General features: G+C 37.8%; 1 protein-coding gene across 2 annotated transcripts; it reads left to right on the plus strand.

Annotated features, from left to right (window-relative positions):
- Window positions 1–1,190: 1,190 nt before the first annotated feature.
- Window positions 1,191–6,724, plus strand: LOC149004853 (squamosa promoter-binding-like protein 4). Of its 2 annotated transcripts, XM_089169138.1 has the most exons (3): window positions 1,191–1,379; window positions 1,691–2,104; window positions 2,908–6,724. In XM_089169138.1, exons 2-3 carry the CDS (start codon window positions 1,749–1,751, stop codon window positions 3,116–3,118), a joined length of 567 nt encoding a protein of 188 aa, XP_089025264.1. In that variant the 5' UTR covers window positions 1,191–1,379; window positions 1,691–1,748; the 3' UTR covers window positions 3,119–6,724. The 2 variants fall into 2 exon arrangements, with proteins under 2 accessions (XP_089025264.1, XP_089025263.1); XM_089169137.1 differs by lacking the exon at window positions 1,191–1,379 and having other exon boundaries at window positions 1,519–2,104; window positions 2,908–6,723.
- Window positions 6,725–13,279: the final 6,555 nt, after the last annotated feature.

The following is a 13,279-nucleotide window of genomic DNA, read 5'->3' on the forward strand; positions in this document are numbered from 1 at the left end:
AGTGAAAATAAATGAACAACAATGTCTAACTCCTACTTGTGAATGATGGAAAATATTTTCATTGTTGCAGGATATGTTATGAATGCTAATCAAAAGCCTTATGTGGTAGAAGGAATACATAATCATTGAATTTTACAACTGTTTGTGATTCATTGCTCGGTAAGAACTATAGAAAAAGAAAAGATGTAGCTTTCTGGGGTCACACTAGACTGGTTGGTCGAAGGTGAGGCGAACGGAAGATGAATCTCCTTTCTCTATTTGAAAACGGAAGATGCATAGTAGATGGATAAGTGGCATAAGATAGAATCCCTTCACTGTGCTTTGATATTCGATCGAGACTCTTTTAGAATAATAGAAAAGACAGTATTGATTTGTGACATTTGTTACAACACAAAAAGTTAATTATGACATCTCATTGGTAGATTTTTTTTATTTTTTTTTTAACAGTAGATTCGCTTATATATATTGAGTTATCGAATTGAAAATCTCCTGGTTTGATGTTGGAAAGAATTAAGAGTAAAAAAGTTGGATTTTAATAGCAAAAAGATCATCCGAGTGAGGCAGGCGATCCCTGTATCACTTTCCAAGTTCTAAACCCATCTGAGGTTGCTTGGATGAATTGATAGAATGGGTTATTTTATGAGATAGCATGAACCAACATAGTGATGATAAAGAGATTCCTCCTGAAAGAAGGATTCCCCCATCGGATAATCTCAGAAACATCCTATTATGGGTTATGGTCATTTTTCCTAATTCATCAATGTCAACTAAACAACAGAAGAAAAAAAAAAGAAAAAGTTGATTTTTTCCACACTTTATGGGACAAGGGTTGTTGCCAAAATGTTTCTTTCTCAATATTATGACACTTTTGGAGTTTGGTTAGAGAGGCTAATAGCATGATGGAATGCCTAATAAGGAGGATTCTTCGAGATTTACCCAGCGTGAAAAGAAACAGAACCAGAGAAGGAAAAGGAAAAGGGCTAAAAAGCAGAGGACCAGCAGCAGAGAGAAAGAGAGATGGGTAGGGTAGAAGACAAAGTTGCCACCAAGAAAGGAAAAATGAAAAGAAAGTAGAAACCAGAAGACGTACAGCACGCGTCAGTACAGTTGAGGGCTGATGTCTGTTCTGACGATTGACAAGTGATGACAGGGGAGAGCTGGTCGATGGGCCACATTCTCTCTTCTTCTTTCGGTGCTAACTAACAGACAGATTGGTGATTGGTCGCTCTCAGACCCTCAAAACGGTTCGTGATTTGGGGATGGTTTTACAGGCTTCAAAGAACCTATCATATCTCATCGTCATCATCACTTACACGCTCACTGATTTCCACCAGTAAAAAGAGAAATTTAAAGCAAAGCTTGACGATGACAAGAATCAGGTAAAAAAGAAATTCTCTTTCTTTCACTAGTTTTTGTGTAGAAAAAACAGAGAGACCGATTTGCATTTGCTTTCAGGGTCAACAGCTAATCCACCAACCAATCTTTTTAACAAATTGGAAGATTTCTTTGTTACCATTCAATTCTTTCCCCCCTCTCCCCTCCTCTCTCTCTCTTGCTCTCTATACTGACTGACAAGAGCGAATGGAGCTTGTGGTCCTCACACACCCTTCTCTCTTTTTCACCTTTTCCCCTGATTTCTGCTTCTCTTCGTCCTTCACTGATCGTTTCTTCTCTTCTTTTGTCTCCCAAGGTCTTGGATTCCCTAAGTCTTCCTCCTCCTCTTCCGCTTGTGCCTGTAATTTCGACGAATGGAGGCGATGAGTAGCCGGCACGAAGGGAAGCGTGGGGGTAGGGAGAAGGCGAAGAAGGAAGTAGTTGCGATAGTTGAGGAGGACCCAGATGACGAGGAGGACGAAGAAGGTCTTGGTTACGAAGATGACAAGAAAAAAAGGCCGACGGTGGCATTTTCCGCTACTAAAAAAGGATCCGGTGGATGCGGTGGTGGTGGGGTGTCGCCGCCTAGCTGCCAGGCTGAGAAGTGCAACGCTGATCTGTCTGATGCTAGGAAGTATCATCGCCGTCACAAGGTCTGCGAGCTTCACTCCAAAGCCCCTGTTGTTCTTGTCGCTGGCCTTCGCCAGCGCTTCTGCCAGCAATGCAGCAGGTCCACTTGATAACTCACTAAAGTTTCCTCCCTTTTTTTCTGTATTTCCCCTAAACAGATTCGTAATTCAAAAGAAATTTCGAGTTTGGAACTATGTTCATTTTTCTTGCGTTAGCTAATTGTAGTGAAATTTCATCCCAACTTACCTTTTTCTCTTTTGGGCAACTTACCGAAAACCTGCTAAATTAACTAGTTTGCCTGATAGTTTTTGCTTCTTAAGCTTGTCCGTGTTGATCTTTCTGTATGCGAACATGGGTTTTAATTTTGAGCTCTGGTGTCTGCAATCTGCAATCTCATGGTAGAATCTCTATTTGTTCCAAGTCATCAACGAAAAGTAAGAACGGGCTTTTCAGAATTTTGGGAATTTCCACTGAGGCTGAGTAAACAAATGAACCTTTGTGCCCCAAGGTCGCCTCACACCTGAAGGGCACTTACCAAAAATGATAACATCCTATATAAAGAAAGCAAGCAACTCCATGTTTCAGCTCTAAGGAACTGATTCTGCTGAGATGGTTTCAACCACATTGTCTGCTTGCTAAGTTCAGTATGATTCTTGTGACATAATAATGGAGTCCATGATTTTTCTTTTTCTTATTGTGCAGTACTTTAAGACATTTGTGGTTTTTTCCCCTAAATCATAGCCATCAATTTGGTACTGTAAACATAGATTTTCTGTTGTCTTAGTCTTCCATGCATATATAGTTATCTAAGAAAAGTAAGACACTGATCATATTCCTCCATTTTCTCCCTCATCATCCTTTGTTATTTTGACCTGCATATTACAATTGTATCCTACTGCTCAGGTTCCATGAACTGACGGAGTTTGATGAGGCAAAGAGGAGCTGCCGGAGACGTTTGGCTGGACACAATGAACGGCGAAGAAAGAGTTCAACTGACTCTCAAGGAGAAGGTTCCAGCCGCAAGGAAAACCATTGTAGGCAGGCTGACCAAAGTGGGAGGATGCCAATAAGCCTCCAAGGAAATGCCTCCTATAAACATTTCCAGATCAGATAAGATTAATTGTTAACTCTCAAGCATGCTCTCTCTCTTCTGTCATCCGATGGCTTCCTTTGACATGCTGGTACTACTGTTATTTATTCCAATGTATGGAAGATTTGTATCTAAGTCAAATGCAAAATCTAGCAGCAGAGTCATATCCATCTATGGTCCTGCCCAACTGCTGGTTACGGCATTAGGTTGAAACTGTTCTACTCCACTACTTCTTTCAAAGTACTGTTTCATGTGGGTAACCTTATGTCTAATTATCTACTTGTTCTTCATTCTAACTGAATGAATACTTACTACTTTATTATGCTTAAGAAGGGTGATTGTGTAACTTTTTTATCTCATGAATAAAGGTCATGCCCATGTTGAAGTTTGTTCGAGAATGCTCTGAGCTTAACATAAAGAGATTAGCCTTGATCAAGAGGCACTTGATCAATCATGCTCTTTGGGAGGGGTTTAATTAGTGGTGGCCACAGAAACTCCTTGTGCATGCATGTATTGCTTCCATTCTTTCTTTCTTTTGTTTTCTTCCCTCATCCCCATGATGGTGGTTCCTCCCTTCATGCTCCATCAGTTGTGATCCTTTGTGACTTCAAAGTTACATATTTTTCTCGTAGCTTTTTAGGTTTTATTTATCAGGAGGCTCATTGCTTTGGCCATTTGTATGTTTTGTTTTTGTTTAATGCTTTCTGGATTTTAATATATCATGATTGCTATTCTTTGCGGACTGGTGAGGTGTATATATTGATGATGTTGTGAATGCACCTAATATACACTATGCCAGTTGCAATCTAGTGCTTTGCTTGTAGATAACAGTTGCACAGCTTGTGCATGCCAGAATTGATCTTTTTCTTTACCAACAAAAAAAAAAAAAAAAAAGAATTGATCTTTTTCACTGCTCCCTTTGAACATGTATAAGGTTGAGTGACATCTAGATATATGAAGCAATTCAAATTTACCGATTAATACGTCCCATTTCCAGCAATTTTTAGTTCAATATGGTTGTACCTCAAATATTTCTTCCTGTCCGTGTTCGAGGCAAAAAAAGGGGAGACTAGAAATAGTTTCTTTTCTTCATGTGTCTTTTCTCCTCTGACTTGGATTGAATCTATGTTTCTTGAAGGTGCCAGGATATTTGTGTGTTTGCTTACCTACTCTATGTTACTTCCTCTTACAGGGGTCAAGATAGTATTATTTAATCCATTTTCATGGTTAGTTTTGTCCAATATGCTATGGGCTTTGCTTAGCTCTTAAAGATATTTGTTTACCAGAGCATGTTCATCAGTTTCTTTGATGTGCATAGCGTCAATAGATAGATACTTCATAGTGGCTGTCAGTAGCATACTTTTTTGTGTAATGATTTTTAATGTTTCATAGCACTACAATGGTTCTCTTTGTTTCTTGTTTCCCAGTAAGATTGTTGGTCCATTTGCTCTGTGTGTCTTTCAACTTGCTGGCATATGTCTCTCTTTTCTATTTCTTTTTTTTCCTTTTTAGTTCCATTTCTTTTGGGGGTCAGATACCACCCAGGGAATACGTGTTTCTCATTCCACAAGATTACACATGTAAGTGAAAACCTGCAATTTCAAAATAAAACACCTCCAAAAGAATTCATGTATTAACAAAGTCCAGAAATTTGTTGAAGAAAATCTATCCTTTTCAGGGACTGTAACTGTTCTTAATTACACTACGAGAGGGTATAAAATCTCACTTGATTCTAATTAGGTTGCAATTTTAGCTGTTAACTACATGGTATAGCATCCATTACAGAAGGAAAGTGGCATCACTGGTATACCTTCTGTAACAAAAAACTAGCATCCTTTCCTCTGGATTCATGTCACATTTCTGTACATCTTAACAGCATAATCTTGTTACATGTTGCAATGCTTCATTAATTTTGCTGGTGCAACCTGAAAAATTCAGTCAAACCCTTTTAGGTGGATTCGAAAACCTTAAATTCAAATAGATTTGACTGGAAGGCAAGGCGTGTGTTGTTTTTTTGTTGTTGTGTCTTCTGAGTGTTCATGCCAATGAAATTTATTGTTTCTTGAGCACTAGGATGCACTAGATAGCTTGTGATTGTTAACAACTCTTCTATTGAACGATTTGATCATCTTTTGTTTTTCCAGGAGATTCTCTTTTGGATTTGATATGAACCTAATTGCTGTTGGATAAGAAAATTGCAATGCACACACCTGGACTGATAAACCCTTAATTTTCCACAATGGATACCTGTTCCTAGACTTACACTTGAAGCCTTCAAACAATAAATTCCTTTTATCCTTGTCTTGGTAGTTGACGTGGTTTCCTAGAAACTTTTCAGTGGGATTTTAACTTGCATTTAAGGTCTTAATTGTTTGATGAAACCATCCATGACTTTATTTTCCTATCTCATCATTGAAGTTACATAATTATGGCCACAACCCTTAAAAGGGCTTATCTCCTCCTTTTTTTCAACCCTTATCTGGGGATGTGGCACACACCAAAAACTTACATGTATTAGTTTTGGTGTGGCAGGTAAGTAGTTAGTATGATTGGTATGCTTCTTTACAGATAAGAGATGCAGTCACTGTTCTGCTCTTAGATTCTTTGAATCAATGGCAGGAATTTTGTGAATTTTGAGTCATGCTATCCTTCACACAAGCAATCTTGTTTATCTTTTACCTTTGCTCTGGATAAAAAGGGATTAGCAATTGAAGTGGATTATTCTCACTAATTTTTACATAACACCCTGTCACTGCATTACCAACTGTGTTCAACAAAGTGGGTGATGTACATGATGGTGAATATTTGCTGATTAATGTAGTTCAGTTGGACGAGGTTGTCACTGGGATTGGTTGGGTAATGGGGGAAAGAGAGTTGAATAATTGAAAACAGATTCTGAAAGGCTATGATTATTCTTTCAGTAGGCGTTTGCTTACTCTGATGGCTTTCTTTGATTTGGGGGATGTTCACCTCTAGGGAGAATGATCCTATCATGCCAGTAAGTTCTCTGTTTTTTTTCCTCCCAGGTGATCACCCTTGAAGTAAAGAAATAAGAGTTCAACATAATAGTGGTGGAAGTTCCAACTTCCAACAACACCTGTGTAAAGAGAAAATTCTACCACCCTTAGTAATATAGTCAGCATGCCTATTAAAAGACCTATTTACAAACTGTAAGTCAATATAGTAAGTTTCTTACTGAGAGCTTGTTTCTCTAGAATGAGATGTCTGGTCCTTGATTATATGATTATAGCTTCTAAGCAGACAGTGAAGGCAGCATATGTACTACATAAAAGTCTTCCCATAGCAATCCTAGTAGTTAAAACTATCATGGCCCTGCACTTAGAAAGGTCTACTGTGCTGGACTTCCTTGTCATGATGATAGTTTCAGGCTCGCATAACACAAAACGAATTGAGGTGAAAGCTCAGCCAAAGACCAATACGTTGACTTGGGCGGATCGTGCCCGATCCAAGGGGTTGATAGTTCAGCAGCAACAAGAAAATGGGAAACCTATGGTCCTTTGAGAGCCCAGAAAAACCTTTTCTTTGAATGAGAGAAAACATGGTTTGTTCTAGACCTGTAAATGGATAATCAAAATCTTCTTCCGAATTCCCATTCGTATTCGTTTAAGGATGTCTGTATCCGGAATTTTTCTTATCGAAAAATATCCGTATTTGTCCTCTAAGCAACCGGATTCGGATTCAAATAATTGATTGTTGAATCGAATAACATCCGGATAAAAATTTATCCAGATAAAGTATTCAACATTTTTTCTTTCTCTGAAACTAAATAATAATCGGATTCAAAAACTGGTAATCAGTAACCAGATAATTGGAAATCGAAAATTACCCGGTTAGAGTAAAGTATTAAACATTTTTCTCTTAAAAAGGGCTGCTAATCAGATTCGAAAATTGGAAATTGTAAATCAGAAATCAAAAAATAATAAAATAACAATCACCAATCAATAATCAGCTAGTCTATAGGATCGGATTATTATCGGATATCATATAAAGTTCCGGATTCGAATTCAAATGTCTTTTCTAAATTTCTACCTGATTCAAATTTAGATAGCAGTTTTGCTATTCGAATTTGGATACGAGTGAATACAAAAATATTGGCATTTGATGAGTCAATTGGTCCTCCTGCTATTTGAAGAACCAGACACGGATGAAACAATATGAGCAGCTCGGTCAATATTATGGCGTTCCCATTCTCTGCCACATGAGGAATGAATCATGAATCCCCACCCCCAATGCATTCAAAAACAAAAATTACCAATTGTTTGTGACATGATAGAAAATTCTTTCTTTAGTATTCTTTGCAATGTCCGCAATCTCCATTCGTATTCCTTTATCATACTCTGTTCTTTCTAGCCCAGATCAATCCAAACACTTGATGAAAAGCACAGGTGATTTTCAATGCAACATGTCGATTTATGAACTCATAACAGAGATTAAGGGGGCCATAGATTACTAGTTTAACACAGAGATGAGCGGGGCCATAGATTACTAGTTTAACACAGCTTTCTATTAATGAAATGAGATTTTTTTCGGCTACAGGATAAGTAGAAAACGGTAGAATTTTGGGAAGATAGGCTTCGGTTGGCAAGGAAAGATCTGTTTCTCATGGAAAATTATCATATATGAGATCAGATTCGAGGGGAAAATCTTTCCAATGCCACCCAAACTTTTCGTTCCTTCTTTATCTTCCGATCCAGTCTTCGATTCTGTTTGTTCTTCGTTTTTGTAAGTAAAAGATCTGATCGAATATAATTTTCGTTTGACTGACGAGGCCAAAAAACATCCATTACTAGAAAAGTGGAAACAAATATCCAAAAGTTGTCACGAGAATTGGAGAGGCTACAAATCCAACCACCCGAGCTGTTCTCACAAGATAAAGCAAATATACTGGTTGAGCTATTGGCTGAAGAGCTATCTAGAGAGGAACAAATTTGGCTGCAAAAATCAAGGATCTCTTGGCTTCAAGGAGGAGACAATAATACAGCCTTCTTCCATGCATCAACGCTTCAAAGAAAACAAACAAACAAGATCTTGAAAATCAAAAGAAACAATGGCACATGGACAACTGAACCCAAAGAGATTACTACGGCAAAGGGTCCATGGTCAAAGCCATCCTAATTAAAGTCCCCTTCCCTTGAACTTGAACTTGAAATTGATTGAAGTTGCATTACATAGAAAAATTGAACCTAAACATTTAATCTAGAAATTAGAATCCAACAAAGCAATCAAATAAAACTAGAGAAAGCCTAAATGAACTAAAGAGAAAGAAAAATTGTAGACGGCCTAAAACAAACTAAAGAGAAAAGAAAGTATGCTCCTCCAAGCTCCAGAAACGTTCTCATTTGCTGAAGTATGCTTTCCTTTTATAAAATAATTTCCTAGATTACATAGGATATGATTCTTGACAGAATTTGAATCAAACTCAAAGTTCCAATCTGACTCAATCAATGAGGGTTTGGCATACTTAACGGAATAACTTAGAAATATCAAATGCACAATTTCACCACTGTATTTGAGGGTCAATAAGTCGTGAAGCTCTCCTCCAAAAATCAGCTCGATCGGACACCAGATGATCATTCGATGAAGGGATTGATCGAAACTGGACAGAGATACTCAAAAACGGGATTTTCCCCTCTTCCTTCTCTGAATATGATTATTTTTCCTCTTTTTCCTTATTTGATCAAAGTCCCAAATAGGAAATAAAATATTGAAGCATGCAAGGACTCTTTCTCTCCATGTTCTTCTTTATTTCTAAGATATTTTGGAGTTGGCCCATAATCACATATTTAGCCCATCATGCTCCAAATTAGGCTCATTTTTACACTTGAGAAATTGAACGGACCTCTTGACGTGTAAAATTGCATGTTTCATATAAAAACTCCAAATGTTTGCTTAAATATTAAAAAGTCCTAAAATTTACAAAAATAACATAAAATCCAAGGTAGCTCCACTTTAAGTGTATAAAATGCATGCTTTATGCCCTAAGATTTCACACAAATGCTCCTGGTCTTGATGGCCTCCCCCCAATGTTTTTTCAAAAGTTGTGGGACTGTGATCGGGACGATTTGATCAATTTTATTAATGAACTTTTTACTTCTGGATATATAGAACCTAACATAAATTCATCTTATATTTGTTTGATACCTAAAGTTCCTTTTCTAGATTCTGCAGATAAATATAGACCCATTAGTTTGGCAGGGGTGGCAGTGAAGGTGACCTCCAAAAACATTGCCAACAGACTTCAATCTATCCTTCCAGAGGTGGTGAGCCCCTACCAATCAACATTTGTACCATCGAGGCTTTCTCTGACAACATCATTATGGTACATGAGTTGTTCCATTACATCAAAAAAAAAAAAAAAGGAAAGGAAAGAAGAAGCTGGTGGGCCTAAAGTTAGACATGAAGAAAGCATATGACATGTTAGAATGGACCTATATTAAAGAAATTCTACTTAAACTTGGTTTTTGTGAACAACAGGTTTCTTTGATTATGAGTTGCATCACCTCAATCAATTATAATCTATTGATCAATGGTAACATTAGACCCACTATCACTCTCACAAGAGGCATTAGACAAGGAGACCCCCTTTCCACAACTAGTTTTATTCTTTGTGCTCAAGTGCTTAGGTCCCTCATTAAGCAAGAAGAAGATAGAGGAAATATATAGGGTATACGTGTGAGGAATAGAGCACCAAGTATCTCACATCTGCTCTTCGCAAATGATACTCTCTTATTCTCAGAATTAAAAGTTACAGACTATCTTCAACCTCAAAATCCTTCTTGATATATATTGCAGAGGTAGTGGGCAAGCTATAAACCTTCACAAATCTAGCTTGGTGTTCAGCCCCAACACTCAACCTAGATTCAAGAAGTGGTTCTCCCGAATTCTTAAAGTGTCCTACAAGAAGGAACCTACCAAACACTTGGGTTTACCGCCAGAGACTAGTATCTCTAAAGCTAATACCTTTGCATATTTGAAAGACAGGGTGAATGCAAAACTTGATAGTTGAAAAGTGCAGTTGTTGTCATATGCAGGAAAAGATACACTTTTGAAAGCTGTCACCTTTGCCTCTGACAGTTTGCAAGAGGCCATTTCAAAATCCCTCAAAATGTCCATAAATACTTGAGGAAGGAAACAGCAAATTTCTTTTGGAGAGTGGAATATGGGAAGAACAAAAACACTTTAGGTATCTTGGGAAAGACTATGTCAATCTAAAGAAAAAGGTGGCCTTGGCTTCAAGGATTCAAGTAGTCAAAATATAGCTCTACTCACTAAGGTGGCCTATAGATTATGGAGTAAACCTAATACTCTTTGGGCAAGGTTCACAAAAGCAATTTACTTCCCCGATGGAGAATTTCATGATGTAAAAATTGAGAATCAACCATCATGGGCTTGGAGAAGTATAATGGAAGGAAAGAAGGTGCTAATAAATAATCTTGTTTGTCAAGTGGAGAAGGGCAACAAAATTCAAATATGGGGTGATAAGTGGATACCAAACTCAAAGGACTACACAATCCTTTTCCCAAGGCTGGATGGATGCCAACTGACTCTAGTTGAAGAGTTGATAAATGCTGAAAATAGAACATGGAAACGGGAGCTACTAGAACATTTCTTCCACCCAACAGATGCAACCAACATTAAAAAAAAATCATTTTAGCCTTTTCCCAAGAGAATATAGGTAGGTTTGGGGTGCTAGCAAGAAAGGAAACTTCTCTGTCAAGAGTGCTTACCATGCTGTGATCAATGCCAAATAACAAAACAGCAAAGAAAGAGCTAAATCATCTCATCTACCTAGATGAAAATCTATTGATAGCAACACTTGGAAATTTATATGGAATTGTCAAGCTCCACAGAAAATGAAGCATTTCATATGGAGAGCACGCGCTGATGGCCTTCCCGCGGGTGAGGCAATGGTTAGAAGACACTTCAAAGTGGATGAATAACGCCAAAGATGTTTGAATGCAAAAGAAGATATTCATCACATCATGTTTGACTGCCCATTTGCAGGAAATTTTATGGTTCACTTGCCCTCTTGGTTATACTCCACCAACAAATCCTTCACTGGAGCAATGGTTGGAAGGCTTGAGGAAAATAAATATGAGATCTAAAGAGGAGACATACAAGTTCTACAGTTTGTCTCTTCATATATTGGCACATATGGCTAGCTAGGAACAACTTGCTCTTTAGAAAGGAAAACAAAAACCCTATGGAAGTGGCAGAAGATGTAGCAAATAAGGTTGTACAAGCCCATGATGAATTTTGGAGAGCTAAAAAGCCCAATCAATCCAACAGACCTTATTTGTCTCAGCATCAAAGCATGGGCCCCATTAGAAATTTGGACTTGCCCCCAACAAATCCCAAGTTGGAAGCTCCTCCAGTTGGTTGGTTCAAAGCAAACTATGATGCCAGCTTCAAAGAAAGTGGGCCAACTATGGGCCTCGGGCTAATCATTAGAGATTCACAAGGGCGAGTGAGATTAGCAGCATCAAAACCAGTTCCTTTCAATCGGCAGCAATTGGGGAGGCTCTGGCAATCAAACTGGCGATCCTATATGCTTTGGGTGAAGGCTTTGCAAAGGTCATCATCGAATCAGGTTGCAAAGAAGTGTTGAGCTACATTCAAAATGCCGGTCCAATTAGAAGAGACTTTGAGCCCATCATTGCAGATATCAAACATCTTACTCCCTATTTTGAACCATGTAATTTTAACTTTATTCCTAGGCAGGTCAATTCTGTTGCTGACCACCTATCCAGGAAAGCCGATGTCTCTGGCGGTAGCGACTGTTTGGCCTAATTCCACTTCCTGGCTTATAGATTTGATCTCTACGGCCTCAGTTTTACCGTCTTTAGAATGAAGCTTTTTTTTTCTACCAAAAATGAAGTTCTAGTTGGATGAGAAGATGTACAAAATAGTATGGCCATGGTTCCTGTTTAGGTGAGGGTATTGCTGTCACCAAGCTGGATGAATTCATCCATAGATGAGTAAGCTATAGTAAATTGGTCTTAGCAAAAGAAACACCATCTACCACGCCTTCTTGGACGGCTTCATCTTTATTAGCAAAAGTGCAGGAGTCCACCCTAGTATATACAAGTTTCTTATCACAGACCATAATAACACTCCATTGCCACCCAATCAACTGATGGATTACTGGTTAAACACGAAGCTTTCAATTATTCCATTAAATCTTCTAATTTTTATTTCCCTTTTTTTTCAAAATTTGGTTTTGATTTATTGTTATTCACTCTCATGTATACTTTCTCACACTCTCTTTGTTAGTATTTTTGTTACTGTTTAGTTAGAGTGAAGAGGTAGGGGTATTAAAGTAATTTTATAGAAAGAATGGCAAAATTGTCATTTCAAGTTGAAACATAATAAAAAATGGTTGAAGGCTAACTATGGCCTGTGGGTAGGTAATTTTAAGATTTGTGAAAACTAGAAAATCAGTAATATTTCCCAAGTGAACAATCAAGAGTTTCAGTCCAACTTAAATAGGTACCTAAATTAAAAAAATTCAAAAAAGTAAAATAAAAATCTACCATGAGTTTGGTTTTCTTATTATTTCAACTAATTTTTTTTTCATTTAGGCAGGTCATCTAGGATTACTTGGTTGGTAAAACCTACATCTCTTAGTGAAGTGACTGTGGTCTGATTATGTCTGATGGTATATTATGTAATACCCTCAACTCCAATGTATAAAAATCGTTCGTTCCAAAAAAAAAAGGGGGTAATTTTATCTAAACTCCCTAAGATTTAACTTAGGTCACTTTTAACCCCCAAAAAGATGATGTTTTGCATTTGTTGAAGAAGTGCAATTCGATGAATTGATCCTGATATTCTCTCCTTTGACGAAATAGTAATGGAGTCCTGCGAAAATCAGAGAGGTGAAGACTTAAAAGATGTCAAAAACCCTAAATAGAAGGAAACCGAAGCAGTTGTAGGTGCAAAAGAAGGTGCCAAGTTAATGCTTCTAGAAATACGAGAGAATTATTAAGATTTGATTTCGTATCCGATGCTGTACCAGAGTTTTCTGATCTCCATTGGGTTTGATTAGTTAGGAACTACAACTGATTTGATAGTGGATGCTGCTTGCAAAACTCTGCTACTCAAAACGTAGGTGCTACCTCCACGAATTCCTGGAGAAACACCCAATACCAGCGCCCAAACAGA

This window comes from Hakea prostrata, chromosome 9 (genome assembly GCF_041222555.1).
Source record: "Hakea prostrata isolate BN-2017 chromosome 9, UWA_Hpros_2, whole genome shotgun sequence".
Classification (NCBI taxonomy): Eukaryota; Viridiplantae; Streptophyta; class Magnoliopsida; order Proteales; family Proteaceae; genus Hakea; species Hakea prostrata.